The sequence below is a fragment of the Corvus brachyrhynchos genome, unplaced genomic scaffold (genome assembly GCF_000691975.1).
Source record: "Corvus brachyrhynchos isolate BGI_N302 unplaced genomic scaffold, ASM69197v1 scaffold255, whole genome shotgun sequence".
Classification (NCBI taxonomy): Eukaryota; Metazoa; Chordata; class Aves; order Passeriformes; family Corvidae; genus Corvus; species Corvus brachyrhynchos.
In genome coordinates this window covers 4,223,485-4,239,897 of record NW_008238358.1, presented here as the reverse complement: position 1 = coordinate 4,239,897, position 16,413 = coordinate 4,223,485, and the positions used below count along the sequence as shown (strand labels likewise).

The 16,413-nt window shown below is 37.1% G+C and overlaps 1 protein-coding gene across 1 annotated transcript in view; it reads left to right on the top strand.

Moving 5' to 3' along the window:
• Window positions 1-15,931, top strand: part of AGPS (alkylglycerone phosphate synthase) — a 54,063-nt gene extending 38,132 nt beyond the window's left edge. The window contains exons 16-21 of the mRNA XM_008634729.2: window positions 315-384; window positions 1,326-1,387; window positions 3,165-3,254; window positions 3,647-3,746; window positions 5,437-5,494; window positions 12,610-15,931. Of these exons, the coding sequence (XP_008632951.2) occupies window positions 315-384; window positions 1,326-1,387; window positions 3,165-3,254; window positions 3,647-3,746; window positions 5,437-5,494; window positions 12,610-12,731 (502 nt within the window). The 3' untranslated portion in view covers window positions 12,732-15,931. The remainder of the gene's footprint in view (window positions 1-314; window positions 385-1,325; window positions 1,388-3,164; window positions 3,255-3,646; window positions 3,747-5,436; window positions 5,495-12,609) is intronic.
• The last annotated feature ends 482 nt before the right edge of the window (window positions 15,932-16,413 follow it).

Here is a 16,413-nt window from a genome sequence, read left to right as displayed (position 1 = left end):
ATATCCGGGATGTACTGTGTCTACTTGTGTTTCTCTACTCTTTTATGAGTTTTGAAGGCGGTTATTTTAAGATCACATCAAATATTTTAAGTTGATCTCCCGGTTATGGACTGAAAAGAGAAATGAATAAAGGTCTGGTCTGAAGTCACTTCCGATTTCTATTGAAGAGATCTTACTATTAACAAGCTCTATTTTAATACAGCTTAGGCAGCTAAACTTGCACATACTTTTAATAATCAAAGTTATTTTATAAATATTTTTGTAAACTGGTGACTAATTGGGTGGAAAATTAATTAAATTCTTGTAAATTGCAGTGGCTTGGCAGCAGGAGAAGATAATGGACAGAGAGGATACATGCTGACATTTGTCATTGCTTACCTTCGGGTAGGTCAGCTTTTGTCTGTCTGCTGAAACTTCTGTTAATTAATGTAACAAAACATAGAGATGTTTCTTTGAAGATGCTTTCTCTGAAATCTGAGTGCAGCCTTCCTTGGATGATATCTCAGACTTCTCCCAGGGCTTGTATGTCTTCCATTTCTGAGCAGTGATTATTCATGGAATTTCATCTGCAAAACACCATATAGACATTATTTATATTCTTGTTAAGAAAATAGCTTCTTATAAAGGGTAGGGAGAATTAGATTGAAGAATCCACAGGTTGAATGAAATCAGGGGCTTGGAGTGTACTTGAAAAGCTCATGTGTTCACTTGTCTTTTTAGTCTTCTTTGGAGATCTGCTTATGACTGTGCTTTAAATCCGAATTCCAAGACAACAGACTTTTAGTCTAAACTGCTGCAGCTGTTCTTATGAATTTTAGTCTTACTGTTTGAGATTTTATTTTTCAGAACAATATGCACATCCTGAGTGCTTGATTTGTTGGGGACAAATCACTGAATCTCCCTTTATTTCAGCAGGCTATGTGTAAGATGGGCAGATGTTTGTCTTTTTTCTATCTAGATAGCAACTACATTCCAAAAAAAAAAATATTTCTACTAGGTGTTATACTGATTAGCACAGTGAAGCACTTGGTTTGATATTATAGTGATACAAATATTTGATTAGTGTAGATGTACTGACAGTCTGACAAGTTGTCTCACTGTAGCCATGACATCAAAATGTTTGTCATCTTTGTCTTTTAAGAGCTTCCCTATTTCCATAATAATAAACTTATGTCACTGGGACATATGATGGTTTTGCTAAATTAGAATATCTGTTTTTCTCCTGCAAACTAAAACGTTGTTCAACTGTTAGCTGTATAGCATACACTGGAATCCCAGATGCTGATGCTGAATGTTACTAATAATTTCCTTATTCGTTTTATTAGGACCTGGGCCTGGATTACTATGTAATAGGAGAATCATTTGAGACGTCTGTTCCTTGGGATAGGTAAACTGTGATTACTCTTAAGAATTTCTTAAAACTTGATTTCATTCAAATTATTCCTAACTCGTGTTTGCTCATGAGGATGCTTAATTTAGGCCTTGTGTGTATTGGATGTACCCTGACATACCTCAAGTCTTGCAGCTGTGTGTTCTTGCTAAAGTTGCTGATAAATTACATACCAGGATTTTGTAAATGCAATGTAACAAGTATTCAGTAACATTTCTTCTTAGGTTAGCTTACTGTAACAAATTTAGGACTTGAAATTACCCTGTTTAGGAAGCAGGACATTGGTGACAATAACTGCAGTGGGTGATGAGCAGCCACGTGTGTGGGATCAGCAGTGTATTTCAAATGGATGAGTCTGTAGTGAAGATGAAAAAAATTAAGTATATTTAAATTACTTTTTTCTTTTTCCAGTAACGTAGGGAAATGAAAACTGAAAAGGTAACTTTTGCCCAAGATTGAGATCTTTTTCCTAAAATTGTTCTATCTGTTAGCTATGGTTGAGAAACATTTGACCGCAACAGAGTTTAATATACAGAATCATTTTGGATGCTCCTGTCCATTTGGTAAGCCAGAAATCTCTTAAGTAGGATCTAAGGTGATTTGAATCAAAGCTTTACAGTATTCAATGCAAAGTATGATGACTTAAGCTGGCAAGCCTATGCTCTTGCTATTAAATTTAGTGGCAATGGTAAATTCCAGCCCATTTGAAATTGGCAAAGTATCCTAACTGCGTAGAAGAAATCTGAGGACAATTTAAAAGCAAAAGTGCTCCTTATTTTACTTTAGCTTTATAGATTTTGAAGCATGCTAACTGCTTAGTCACCAATTTGTTTTGCCTCTCCCTCATTTCAGAAGACACTGAATTTTTACTTAAGAACTTTAGAAAGTACTTAAAATTGTTGTCACCAAAGCAAATGCTTTGAAAACCTTTTTCTGCTTTGACTTGTAAGAACCATGTAACTTTCCATAAACTGATTAACTTGTTCTTGATGGATAGCAGATACTTGAATAAAATATTTAGTTGACTTTCTTATTCACTAAATGGTTAAATTCTCTTGTGTTCTGTGAATCTTTAATGTAGTTTTAAATCTGTGTAAAACATCTTAATCTGAATTATAGCACTGCAGACCTTTGTGGGAGAATGTATAACTGAAGAAATGGTAATTTGAAAAACAGTGATTTCTTTTAGTTGCTTTAGCAGTTTGTTTGTCCTAGAAGACTTTTAGTAAAAAGCAGAACAAGTGTGGCTTATGTAAAGGTCTAACAGCTCTTTGCCATATTAGAATTAAAGCATTTCAAGCTGGCACAGTAGTGCACAGCTGAAGGATCTCCAGTTTTGGTCTTGCAGCAAAACAAAGGTATGAGGTTAGCGGAGTTTGCTAGACCTTTGAGTTCTCCAGCTTTCTCCTGTGTTTGTTAACTACTCTGCGAAAACTTTGAGGCTGTTTTGCTAAGAAAGTAAAGACATTCAGAAGTAGGTAATCTCCTTTTTTTTTTTTTTTGGGCACTTTGACACCTTTTCCTTATGAAAAAGAGCTTTTAGGTTCTCTGTTTCTGAGTAAACTTGCTGTCAGGAGAAGTGCAGAAAAAGCAGTGTAGTCTTGATGATTACTATTCTTAGAACAAAGTCTAAGCTAGTTAACACTGATTTAGAAGGTCCTCTTACATTGTATTAGATTATGCTTTTAAAAAAGGTTGCTGAAGTTTTTTTTTTTTAGAAGTTGTATAAAATCACATACTAAAATTTTATATTTTAACGAGTTTCCCATTACAGGGTTTTGGACCTTTGCAGAAATGTAAAGGAAAGGATAGTAAGAGAATGCAAAGAAAAGGGTGTTCAGTTTGCTCCTCTTTCCACCTGTAGGTAAGCTGTGCAATAATCTAAATATTTTTTCTTGAATCCTTGTTTAGTAAGAGATCTAGTGATGATATTACAAATACTAGTGGCCATGACCTTCCTCTTGAACCTGCAAATGGATTACATGTAAGAGTGGGGAATTCAAGGGATTGGTAGCAATTGCTTAGGCTTTAAACTCTTGCTTATATGGACAAGAGTCAAGTGTAATGACTTAAGAGCTTCAACATTCAAAGTCATAGCATTGAGTTGCTCATGGATTATGAGCAAAAAGGATAAAAAAAAATTTTAATAAGATGCTATCCCTTTGAATAAGGGAAATAATCTTACGAATTTTATAATGTCACAGTGGTTGGCTTAATGTCATAAAGCTTTGTTTGTAATGCAGTTCTCTTCAACAGGGTGACACAGACTTATGATGCAGGTGCATGTGTCTACTTCTACTTTGCCTTTAACTACAGAGGAATTAGTGATCCTATTCATGTCTATGAACAAATTGAGGTAATGTATACAAAATGCAACAATAGATAAAGGGGGAAAAGCTGATGACTTGGATTATATTCTGAACCTGTTGGCCAAGCTTACTGAGTTTTGCAGGAAAGATCTCACAAGTCTGTCTGTAAAGCTTTGATCGTTACTGGTAATAAGAGGTACATATTAATAGTTCATCAAGTAGAGAAAAGACTACCAGGTGACTGTTTTAGATATCAGTAAATCAACAGTTCTGACTGAAATATAGGAGAGCTTGACCTGGAGTTTCTTGGATGGCAGAAACTTCAAACCTTAAGCCCCAAATCCATGGGAAACTAGTCTTCCTCAGTTCTGTTATTTACAAAGCTACTTCTTCTGCTTAATACTCAGTCTGTAAGATGCATGGTAAAACTATCAAGATCATCCCTTATTAATAGTGCTGCATGTAGAGAATAAGGAATGGGAGTGTCTCATGCTATTTCTGTTAGGCCCAGATAAGCACTGGTCTAAGTCCAGTCTGTTAGGCCAGTTGCAAGCTGCTTCAGCATTGGCAAAGAAGCTCTGCAATAATTCTGCTTTAACACTTTGGTTGATGAAACACTGTACTTGCCTAGTTAGGGGAAACTAATATCCTTGTTACCTTGAAGACATAATTCTTAGAAAGACTATGGCCAAACTGCCTTTTGTCCTACCTTCTGGTTCCTATGCTCAAACTTCAGCACCAGTAAATTGCTAACAGGACTGTGGAGAAATAGTATTTATAACTAGGATATCATTCTTCTCATGCTTATTCTTTAGAAATTTCTCTTGAGTTTAGCAAGCAGATGCAAAGTTTTACCTACAAGTTCAAAGGCTTCCATGCCTGTTGCATGTAGGGCACTGAAGAATGTAATACCTGAGTGTTTATTTAATGAAACTGTACTAATACCTAGATATTACTTTTACTGGAGTTAATGTGATGACCTGGATGCACATCTTCCATTGTAGTGACTAAATTTGACCTAACAAAGAGAATTTGCTGACCAAATATATGTACTCTATGGCAGACTGAAAGAAATCTCTTAACTGCATGGGTACAGTTATATATGTTATTCCTAAAAAAGTACACTCTTTTGAAAAAAAACATGTAGTGCTTGGGCTTAGAAAACTTTCATTGTTACACCTTTTAAGCTAACTATTGAGAGGTGAATGGCAAAGAAGATTCTACAACTTGAACATTAACATAAAAAAGTAAATTTTGTTTTCTGCCACAAACTACACTCGTGGAAGGATTGTCATTTGTAAAGTACCTCACTGCCTCAGCCAGGATCTTGGAGGTCTTGGTTGAACTCTGATCTGAATAATGGTCTTGAATCACTCTGACGACCCTGTTTTCACACCTCTTTATTGAGACTTAATCACCTTCCAAATGAGAACCCCAGCCGCTGGACTATTTAAGTTTTGGCAAAGGGAAAGTGATCCAGAATATTCTATTGTTGAGTAATAAATTCGTTACAAGAGATGCCATTTGAAATGTTTTGGCTTTCATAATGTTTATTTAGAAGACTCTTACTTACCTTTATCTTCAGACTTGAACTATAATGTTTACCTATATAGTGTACCCTAATTACTTTAGAAACTTTTCATACACCTGTGTGTATGAGTGCAATAGCAAGCATTTAATGAAATCTAAAAATCTTGTGCATTTTCTGTTGAATAAATACATATCTTTCAAATTTAGAGGGCTGCTAGAGAAGAAATACTTGCCAATGGAGGAAGTCTTTCACATCACCATGGAGGTAATATTCTCAGTCTAATATTAGTCTCTTTGATACTGCTAAATATTCATGAGTACATAAAATAATTTGTAGTAGAACTCTGAAAAGTATTTTGCGGCATTAACAGAAATTCCTGGGGGCGGTCGAGGGGAAAGGAGATCTCCTGGCATTTTATCTAGAAATTTCTCACTCTTTTTCCAGTTTGTTCAGTTTGTCTTAAACAACTTCTGCTGATCCTTGTGCAGATAAGTATTCAGCTACAAAGACTTCAAATGGGAGTTTCAGAGTTTTAAGACAGTTTTGTGGCCCCTGTGTCTTTGTGAATGCTGTTAGCCCAAATTCTTGAGCACTTAGGCAAAGTGTCTGAATGAAAGAGCCAGTGACTTTAAACTGGACTGTGTTGCAATCTACCATTTGTTGCATAATTGATGTTAAGTAAGTGTTGACATTACTGGTCTGCTGTCTGATAAGTTCTAGTTATCTAGTTTCCTCTCTTGGAGTTTGGGAATTACTTGCCCTGTATTACTAGCATCTTCGCAAGGTATTTTCTGCTTTAATATTAAGAACCAATGTAATGTATAAATGATACTTCCTATACCTGATGCTTTACATATGCTTTTCCCACCTACATGGATAGCCTAATTTGATTGCATGTGCCCTATGTAATGCTGTAACCTTGGATGTCAGGAAGACTTGTGAAGTCAGTATGATTTGTGCAGCTATCTTCTTGAAACTGGTTATCTTAATGCATTTCTTTTCTCTGCTCTCGTGGGACATTGCCTGGTCACAGATATAAGAGCAAAGAAGAAGGGTAATGGTTTAAAACTAGAGAAAAACTTTGTCATTCTAAAAGTTCTATGTGGGGAAAAAAAACTAAGGGCAGAAGTTGTACTTTGAAACAGTCAGTGACTTCCTAGACTTGAAAATTTTAGCTAGGGCTGTTTTCAGGCATCCTGCTTTGTGATGGAAACTGAAATGGACCTGGCTTTAGCAATATCAGGATATTGAAGGATGTGTAGGTAATAATATGAGTGAAAAGGTTTCAGTATTTTTTGTTTGATATGCTTTTATGGTCCTCTGATTAAATCTTTAATATGGTGGTGTAGTGGACCTGTCAATTCTCACACACTAGATGTGGAATTAGCCCCATGATGTACTCTCCTGCTTTCCCTGCTGTGGCAGCTCTATTTTACTGTGACTAGCATTTCATCCATTAACTTGCATGCAGCTGGAGCTTGTCACACATTTGGATGTATTTGCCCTCAGCATATAAAAACCTTGCTTACAGCATGTGTCGAACAAGAAAAAAAACTATTCTATAGCATTTCAAACCCTTGCACACTTGAACTTTGTGACTCCACAGCTATGGAAATGGGGTTTCTGTTTGTATACTCCTGTTGTTTGCATGACTGCCTCTGATACTGATACATATTTTCCACTTTGAGTGGTTTTGTCTGGCATTGTGTTCAATATTCAAGATGAATTTTTTCCAGTTCTTAGTAGATGTGCTGCTGAAAATTAGCCTAATATTGTCAGTTTTATTTACTGACCTTCAGGCCTTGTCACTCTTAGTACTGCCTGGTCTATTGTGTGGTGTAAAAGAAAATCCTGGTGCAATTTCCTTTGGTGTTTGTCTTGTAATTGTGATTAATAACAGTTGTTTTCACTATCTGGAAACAGACAGGCTGATTTGTCTGCGTACAATCACACTGTGATAAATGGAGCTATTTTAACTCTGGGGTTGTGTATCAAAGAAAACAGATGTAGTCTGGGACTTGAGGCTATACGAAATACAAAGCCTGCTTAAGTCAATCTTCATATACTCCTTGAGTGAAGAAATGGTCATATATGGCAGTTTGGGTTGTGTAAATCTCTAAATTGCTTTACATCTGGGGAGGTACCGACTGCAGGTAGGTGCACAGCTGCAGTCCACCGTGAAAACTGAAATCATGGTACTTTGAACCATAGGAAGAGTAGCTTGAGGAGGACTTTACTGTGGATGCATCTTCCTTTCCCCCGACCCCCCCATTACAGCTGTCACCCTGCCTTGACTGTGTCCTGTGCTCAGAAAGGGATATTGCACATCTTCAAGCACAGTGTTGATCCTTCTGCTTTTCTGGGCACTGGGTATCTTCAGATTTGAGAATCATGTAAGTAAGGTTGCTAGAGAGCCATAGATAGTGTTTGCAAACTTAGCATTTAAAAAGCAGCATTAGGAATGACAATTTCTTGTAGATAAAAGTTTAAATTTAGATAAATAATTATTCTAATAATTTATGGCAAGCCCTAAAAACACCTGTATGATGTGTCACACCTTTCATTCTTGAATCTTTTTCATAAAACATGCCTTTTTTTGTATGCATGAAATAACATGTGCTGAGGAAATAATCAGTAGGTATGACTGGTGTATAAATACCACTATAACCCCTTTGGGGTACAGCATCAGAAAGGGAGAAGGTTGGGTTTGTGCCTAATCCCTTTCATATTACTGAGCTAAGAACCCATGTAAAACTAAAGAACAGTGTAAAAAGTAATGATGCATTGCTTCCCTTTGAGGGACTGTTTTAACTACAACTGGTGGCTTAAGGAAACAATTATCAGATTGTGGGGTTGAGGAAAATAGCCCCATTTAGCCAGTTAACATAATAGAAGTAATTTTCTTCTACTTTGTAAACAACTGGCTGGAATAAACGTTAACCAGGTAGCCCACGCTGCACAGGCTTAGCTATAGTATCAGTGGCAGTTTATATAGGAAAACAAAAAATAAGAAAAAATCCCACAACACTAAAAACCCAAGCAAAACCCCCAAAACAAAACAAAGGAAAAAACAAACCTTACACCTTACCTGCATTCAATTACGTTTGACATTGCAGCTCTTTGGCATTAAGAGGCTGTGGCTTAAGCTATAAACTGCAGTAATTAACCCAGACAAACTACAAAATCTGATATTATAAAGTTCTCTTCTCTTCTACACAGGGGAAAAAAAATCTTCTACTCTTAGGTTAAGTATACTAGAGCTTGCTCTACTCATCAGAATGAGTTGAAACTGTAATATTTGTTAGACATGGAGTAATCTCATGTGAAATAATACAATAACACAATTGTATTTTCCTCCTTGGTCTGCTGAAAGTGTTAATAGAATAGTCATCTTCAGTGCCTTTTCAAAAAAAAAAATAGAAAAGGAACAGACCTCCTGATTCATCAACACAGAACTTGAACATATTTAAGCTGTTTAAGATACCAAGTAAAATATGCGAAGTGTTATGGTGATGGTAAGTGTTAATTATTTAGTAGACTTGGCATACGCCGGTCCAATGAATTCCAGTGCTGCCATGTTTTTACATTACTGCACTGACCTTGCTCAGTATTGCAGAGTTCTCCCTGGAAGAGTAATAGCTTTTTAAGCAGTTTATAAGGGCAGGGAGCTGCTTTCTGGAGGGACAGGTAGCTTCAGGAAGAGCATGCAACAGCTGGACCTGTAGGACCTGTCACTGCTGCTCCTTCCGCAAAGCTATTGTTTTGCAGTAACTGACTCCTCAAGTTGAAAGGGCTGGAGCAGAGGAAGTACAATGTGCAGTGCCAGCAGAACCTACTTCCACTGGGACCACACGGTTCTATAAATCTGTTCTGCATGGGTATAGAGTAATTCCTGGAATCAATCAGCTACATGAAAACTTTCCTTACAAGACTGTTTGTGTCTGCCCTGGTGCTTCATATTCCAAAAGTGAGAAAACCAATGGCTGCCTGCTGTTTGCTCACTCCATTTTTAGCAGCCAGACGTTTTGTAGCCATCCAGATGAATTTTTGAAGATGAGCAAGTGAAAAAGGGCAATGGAAAGATGAACAACTTTTCCAATGAGACCAGCATGGAGCAGCATGTATCAAAGCTGGGGAAAAGTTACTTAGTTTATATATTTCTCATTCATATGTGGACTAGAATGATGGATAAAAACCTAAAACTAAGGTTGGTGTTGGACTGTCTTTGGAGTAGCTACTGAACAAGCTCCTTGGCTTTCTGATCTGAAATACCTTGTGTGAAGTAGGCTCTCTGCCATGCTGTGGGGTTTGTACTCAGTATAATAGGCTGGGGTTCAGATTGGAGGTTTCTGGCTTCCTAGTAGTGAATGTTTTCAGGCACTATTAGACTGCTCAGCACACCTCAGGAACAGGCCACTTGACACCTGTAAAACTTGAAAATTAATTCTCTCGTACCTCATCTTGGATAAATAAGATCACTGAATCACAGAATGGGTAGGATTGCAAGGGGCCACAATGGGTCATCTCATCCAGTTTCCCTGCTCAGACAGGGCCATCCTAGAGCACCATTGCACAGGCTTGCATCCAGAAGGTTCTTGAATATCTCCAGTGAGAGACATTCCACACCCTCTGTGGGCAGTCTGTTCTAGTGCTTGGGCACCTGCAGAGTAAAGAAGTTCTTCCTCATAGTTAGATGGAACTTCTGTGCCCATTGCCTCTTGTCCTTTTGCTTGGCACCACCAAGCAGAGCTTGGCTCCATCCTCTTTGACACTGTCCCTTCAGGTGCAAGATTAAGTGTCTTCAGAGGAAGAAGATGCAAGAAGGAAGGGCTGTGTTTGTTTCCAGTTGGGGCACAAGGATTGTGCATGTGATGGTGTGTATCGCTGAGTGGACAAGTAGTAACTTGCTATGCTAAGCTACTACAAATTGATTTGTTAATAATGTTATGATGTAGCATATAGAATCGGGGTTCTGATCTCATTTTTTGATTGAGAAAAGTATACAGTGCTAAAAGCCTGTAAGTGCTAGATGCTTGTATCAGTTCTGGTTCTGTGCAGTCTCCCATCAGTTCTAGGTAAATGCCATCATGTAGGGCTAAAACTCAAAAGTCTGCTTTCTCTAGGCTAGAAATGGGACGTTGGTTTTCTGTAGTCTGTGATAAGATCAGGCTTAACTGAGACCTTGTTAGGGGAGTTAAGGCCTCCTTGAGTGCAGAGCTGTTCTTTAGCTAGTCTAAGAGTAGAGGTAAGCAACTTTGTCACTTGGGATTGCTTTTATGTTCACAGAAACATCTTTCACTATTATGGCATTTGCTTCCTCCTTTTCCCTTCTTGTCCTTGAAGCCAACTGGGTTGTCCTGTGGAGAAGGACCAGAAAATAGCACAGCACTAACCTGAAGTGCAGCAATATATAAATGACTTTTCTAAGTTCTGCTCTCATTTTCACAGAGCCTTTTCTTCACTTGGTCTATTTTCCATTTTATCTGATGGATCAGCTTAGAATTCGGAGAGATTACCTCAAGGCATTTAACTCTAATGTGAAAACTTGAGTAGTTGAAAGGTCCATGTATATTTTATTGACATGAACGGTAGGAGCAGGGGATCAACTTTGCTGTTATCAAGGGGTTAAAATCTTTTTGTTGAGCATGTTTGTGAAGGACTGCTGGTAACTGTAGTACAGCTTTTTTTTCTTTCCAGTTCACTAATCAGATGTATGTTAGATTTATTATTGCAAAAGTATAAACCATAGAAAATTTGACAAGATAGATGTGTAAATTATCACTTTGACAGAACTAATGATGCACTCCAAGCACCTTCTGTTTTCCAGCACTTGGTGAGCGACTTCATTAAATATGCAACGACTGTTTGGTGCTGCTCAGACAGTAGTTCAGTTCCTTGTGGAATTGCATTATTACTGGAGGTGTAAAAGAGGCAGGCATGCTAGCTGTTGGGCATCCTGCTGTGATTCTAATGTGCTCCATCTTGTTGGAGCAGTTGTTTGCAGTCTTTTCAGGACAATTACATCCATAACCACAGAACACATTCACTGAAACTATATTACAGATAACAGTTGAGAATAGTAATGACTGTTCTTCAGCTGCTTGTGTAAGAGCCAGTGTGAGTGACTTGAAGGGATGGTCAAGCCACATCCACGATTCAGGTGTTCAGTAGTAGTAGTAAAGTTTTAACAGATAAAATTCAACCACATCAGCTTGCTCAGACAGTCACATTGTAGTGATAGTATATTCACAAACAGGGATTCTTTCTTGAGCTGGGGCTGCAAAGTACAGCCACAGTTCCTACCACATGACAAATTATTTTGTCCTTCAGTTGTGATCTTTGATCTTGACACACATGCTGCTAATAGTTGTTTTCTAGCAAACTGCAAATTTCATTCTGTCTCACATTATTTGCTTTTTCTGTTGGCATTGTGACTGGCTCATATTCCTTAAGGTAGACACAAATATACTCTGTTCTCCAGAGGTGTCCTTGTAATTTATTATTCTGATGACAGTTTGATGGTTACCCTGAAACAGGGCACAAAAGATGGCTTGAATTTAGCTTCAGATACTCTTAAAGCTTCTGTCTCTCAAACCTTTACTATGTCTTATCATACTGACAAATGGATTGTGTTTCAGGCTGACAAGTTAAATGCTAGAGTGTGTTTAATGAAAAAAATGTCCTCAGTTTTGAATGATCTCTTAATCAGAGTTGATGATTTGGTTAATTAGCATGTGAACACTTGGCCATTTAACAGGACTATTATGAGAACTTAGTGAAATGAGTTCTTAAAAGATTGTTTCAGCTTTGTTTGTATTTGGTATATGTTGTGAATAGCCAGTTTTACATGGGAAACAAAGCTCTTGTGTAATGCTATTGAGCAATTACCAACCAGCATAGAAGTTTTCAAATGAAATATTAAACCTTCTTCGTAGAAAAAAAATTTTTAGCTATTTAAACCAATACTGGTTTAAGCTTGATTATTGAATTACATTTTCACTTTAAAGTAATCAAGAAACGTAGGGTTCTGCTTTTTAGTAATCTCCTCTACAGTTGACTACTTAAAATTAGTTTGTGGCTTTTAAAAACTTATTACTGATTCCTTGTCTTAATAGAACATGTGATTTCAGCCTAAGCTTCATCTAAATTTCATAGTTTCTGAGGAAAGTAGACAGTGTGGAACACAGTCCTCCTCTGGGAGTATGCTGAGCTTAATGAGCTTGATAGTCTGGTGGGCACAATAAATCAAATAAAGCAAAACATTTCTCAATTTTGAATAAAAGCATTTATCACACAGTGTTTATTCATTCATGGTCACAAGATTGATTGGCTCCTAGAATCCTGCCATATATTGAAGCACTTTGTTTTTGTTTTTCCAGTAGGCAAATTGCGGAAGCGCTGGATGAAGGAGAGCATCTCTGATGTTGGCCTGGGAATGCTGAGATCTGTTAAAGAATATGTGGACCCCAATAACATCTTTGGAAACAAAAATCTTTTATAAAGCTCTGCACAAATGATGTACTAAAAATTAAAAATTACTGTTGAAATTCCTCCACTTTCATTGTATTGATATCCCAGTAATCAAATATAACATAGACTAAACTTTAAAAACTAGTAACTTACATTGATTTTTGCTACTCCCTTCCCTCTTCCCCCAATAAAGTGTAAACATCACTATTAATGTTTATGGACTTTTACTTAACAATGTTCCAACCTACTGGGCACAAAGTACAAACCAGGAAATGCAAATTTGGGTTTCCAAGTTCAGCTAGGCAGCACAGCTGACAGTATTTTCAGTGCTGGATACTGCCAGATGTTTCTTACTTAAAGCATCCCCCGCAAGGAGGACAAAGACTGACAACAGTGTTTTCTACAGAAGCAGCTGCTCAGCCCAGCCTCTTGCTAAAGGAAAGCTGCAAAGAGACAGATGAGAGAACACCAAGGAGTACCTCCCTGTACTGGATTAAGCATGTAACAGAGTTGTAACCAGCAAATACTTAAGAGTACAAATGTAGGCTTTAATCAAAAGAGACAGTGTAAGTCAAACTACTAAAAATTCAGTAGTCTCTCCCTGTAGTACTACTGGAAAATCTTACGCAATTGAACTGTTCTGAGTTGTATTTGCATTGCTGGGATAATCTTAAATTAATTGTAGGTCAGTCACTAAGTTTTGTACAATGGACGTTTCTCACTGTACGTTGAAAACAGGTTTGTAACAAAATTTTGTGTTCATCTGTACTTCAGTCCTAGTGTGTATGGGTTTTGTTCCCATTGTGTTTGTTTTGCACAGATGCAAAATTTCTCTTTCGGTTATTCAAATGAAACTGCCCAGCACTGTCTTTTGAAACAGTCACAACAGTTTAATAAAACACTTTAATGGACAACCTGCTGTCATCCTGGAAGTGAGATTTCCCATTTGTTTTGTACAGGTTCCTATGGCCTTTATGAATCATTTATTTACTTCACAGTAGCCACAATTTTAATTGTCCATTGAACTTTATGAAAATGAGATATTTTCTTGATCCGTATCATGTGAGAGTAAGCATTTTTACATTGAAACTTGAATCTTAATCAGTAAAATAAACAAAGTATTTGTCAATACTCATGATCCATTTTTAAGGTGGGTTCTTTCTTAAAGCAAATTATCCAACTTTTTGATAATTAATGTATATGCATAAGATAGAAAAAAATACAGACTATCCTTTGAGGACACTGTCTCTAGGCAACTGCTTCACAGCTCTGTAGTGTCAGTTTGGACACCTTTTGTATTGGTAGTGCCGCTAATGAGGAGAAAAAGATAAATTGCATTTTTGTTTTTAAACTATTTTAGAATACTCTCTAATTAGCTCTCAGTTTTGGTAATATACCAAAAAGAGTATAAAATGCTTGAAAAAATACTGCATATCAGACAGTTCTGAACTTGTTCTAAGATTAATTTCAATGCTACAATTCAAATGATTGAAAAACATGGACACTCAAAACATGACTAAACTGCATGCTGTCAAGGTAATGAAAGAAAATGTTTTTATGATCTGCAGGTCGTAAGACAAGAATGTTCATGTGATACTTTAAATGCAGCTGGATTTATTTTGAATGGTCTTTATTTCACAACATTTCAGTATATAAATCTATTAATTTTTCTTGTCCCCAGAGTTCATATTTCAGCAGTAACCAAAACAGTAGGTGTAGTCCGTTTTAGGAGACTGAGCCTTCACACTGTGGTTAAGTGTTCCTTAAGTACACAAAGGTGTCTTGGTGAAGTGAATCTGCACATGGTGGTGCAGGGGCTTCCTCACCTCAGCTGCACAGTGGTGACTCCGTGGCCACGGCTGGCATCTTGCTGATGACTTGTGTCACTCCCCAGTGGAGGCCTTTCTAGGAGCTGGTAAATATGAAGGGTGTTTATGTGCCTCAATGAAAGTTTGTGTAACTATGAAGAATTAATTTTGAAGGAAAGCATGTGAAGCTTTTTTGCAGAATGACAGCACAAAGAGTAGAACAAGTAGTCATAGCTTAGTAATACTGATCTCTTAAGATTTTGACTAAAGTACAACACAGCTCCACAACATCCTTCCCATTTTTAAATTTTCTGACTATGGTTTTTCTCATCCTTTTTTGTATTGAAAGTACACAGGTAAAAACTCCTTATACTCTCTAACCTTTAAATAGCCACTGACTTCTGAAGTGATTTAAAATGCAGTAAAGATTTTTACTGTATGTCAATTGCCCTATGGGAAGGTGAAATAACAAGGGTCCCAAAGCACTGTCTCTGGATAGCTCTGAGGAAAAGATTAACTACAAATGTAATAGATATTGCTGTCTTCCTAAATACTATCTTAGGAATGGGTCAGAGCCTAGTTGAAACTGCAGTTGAAACATGTATTACTGTCTTTAATTTCACATTTAAATTGCTAATGCAAATAGAAAAAAAAAGTAATGCAAGTTCAGAAGACCTAGATAGAGATCATTCACCATTTAAACAAAATCTTACTTTCTCTAATACTATAGTCTTCCACGCCTCTTCCTTCTGAATGCTCTTTCTTTCTACACACTTCCCTTCCTGTAGCTGCAGCCTGTTTAGGGATGGAGTTTGATCCATGCAGATTAGAAGTGCTGATGCATAACACAACTTTTGCATTTGCTTGACTATTTTGGCCATACGTAAGTTACAAGCAGTTTTAATTAATCTTGTAATGACTTCCAATTACACAGCTTCTGCTCCCTTTGAAGGAGGAAAGGTGCAGAGAGTGACTGTGGCTTGACTGTAAAATTTGTTTACATTAGAGAGACCTTAATAAAAGTTTGGAGGGGAAAGAAGCAAATCTGTTAAAAGCTGATCCAGGATCTAAATCTTACAGTCAAAGAAAAATGTGTCTTGATTTGACTTACAGTATAATAGTTAGAGATGTCATCTTTGCCTTACAGCTGTGAAAGAGGCAAGGCCAAATAGTTCTTCCATAGCAATGTTAATTAACTGAAACCAATTTCAAAGGGCAGGGATACATTAGCACTGAAATCCAGAAAACACAAATTGCTTCTCAATCTTGGAAATGTATGTTTATCAAGGTTGTAATTTAATTTTCTGCAAATAAAGCCAAACAGTGTTTGTCATTTTAGTGTGAGATTAACTGTAAAGCTTCAGTTGTAATGTTAAGAGATTACAGAACCTTATATTATTAATAAAAAGAAAATTGGCCTAAACCAGTATGTGGTTTTTTGTGATCAAGCTAAACAAATATATTCTACTAACTTGTCATATTGCTTCATTTTAATTTGGTGATGAACTCTTACCTGAGGAAAACTATTAGGAAAGCTTTGGCACTTGCTGGGAGAGAAGAGGTTGAATTTATAAAAGTATGCTAATAGGAGCTCTGCTTTTGTGTCCCGTGTAAAGCAAAAACAGGAAAGAGAGAATTTCAGGGAAGGAAGGGCAAAACAACACTTGAACGCCAGGCTGCTTGGTTGAGAATTTCACCCCTTTGGTGAGGGCAGGACAGGGACAATGTTGAGCTGCTCTTTGAAACTTCTTTCAAATATAGTACAGAAGCAGACCTTGTCTTACTTTGCTTCCCCATATTTCAAAGCCCTGTTGTATTAAGCTGTTGCAACAGGTATATTGTTTCCTGCTGCTGTGCTCATCTCACGTAAAACTTCCTTGTTGCAGGTCCTGGAATCTGTTAGAG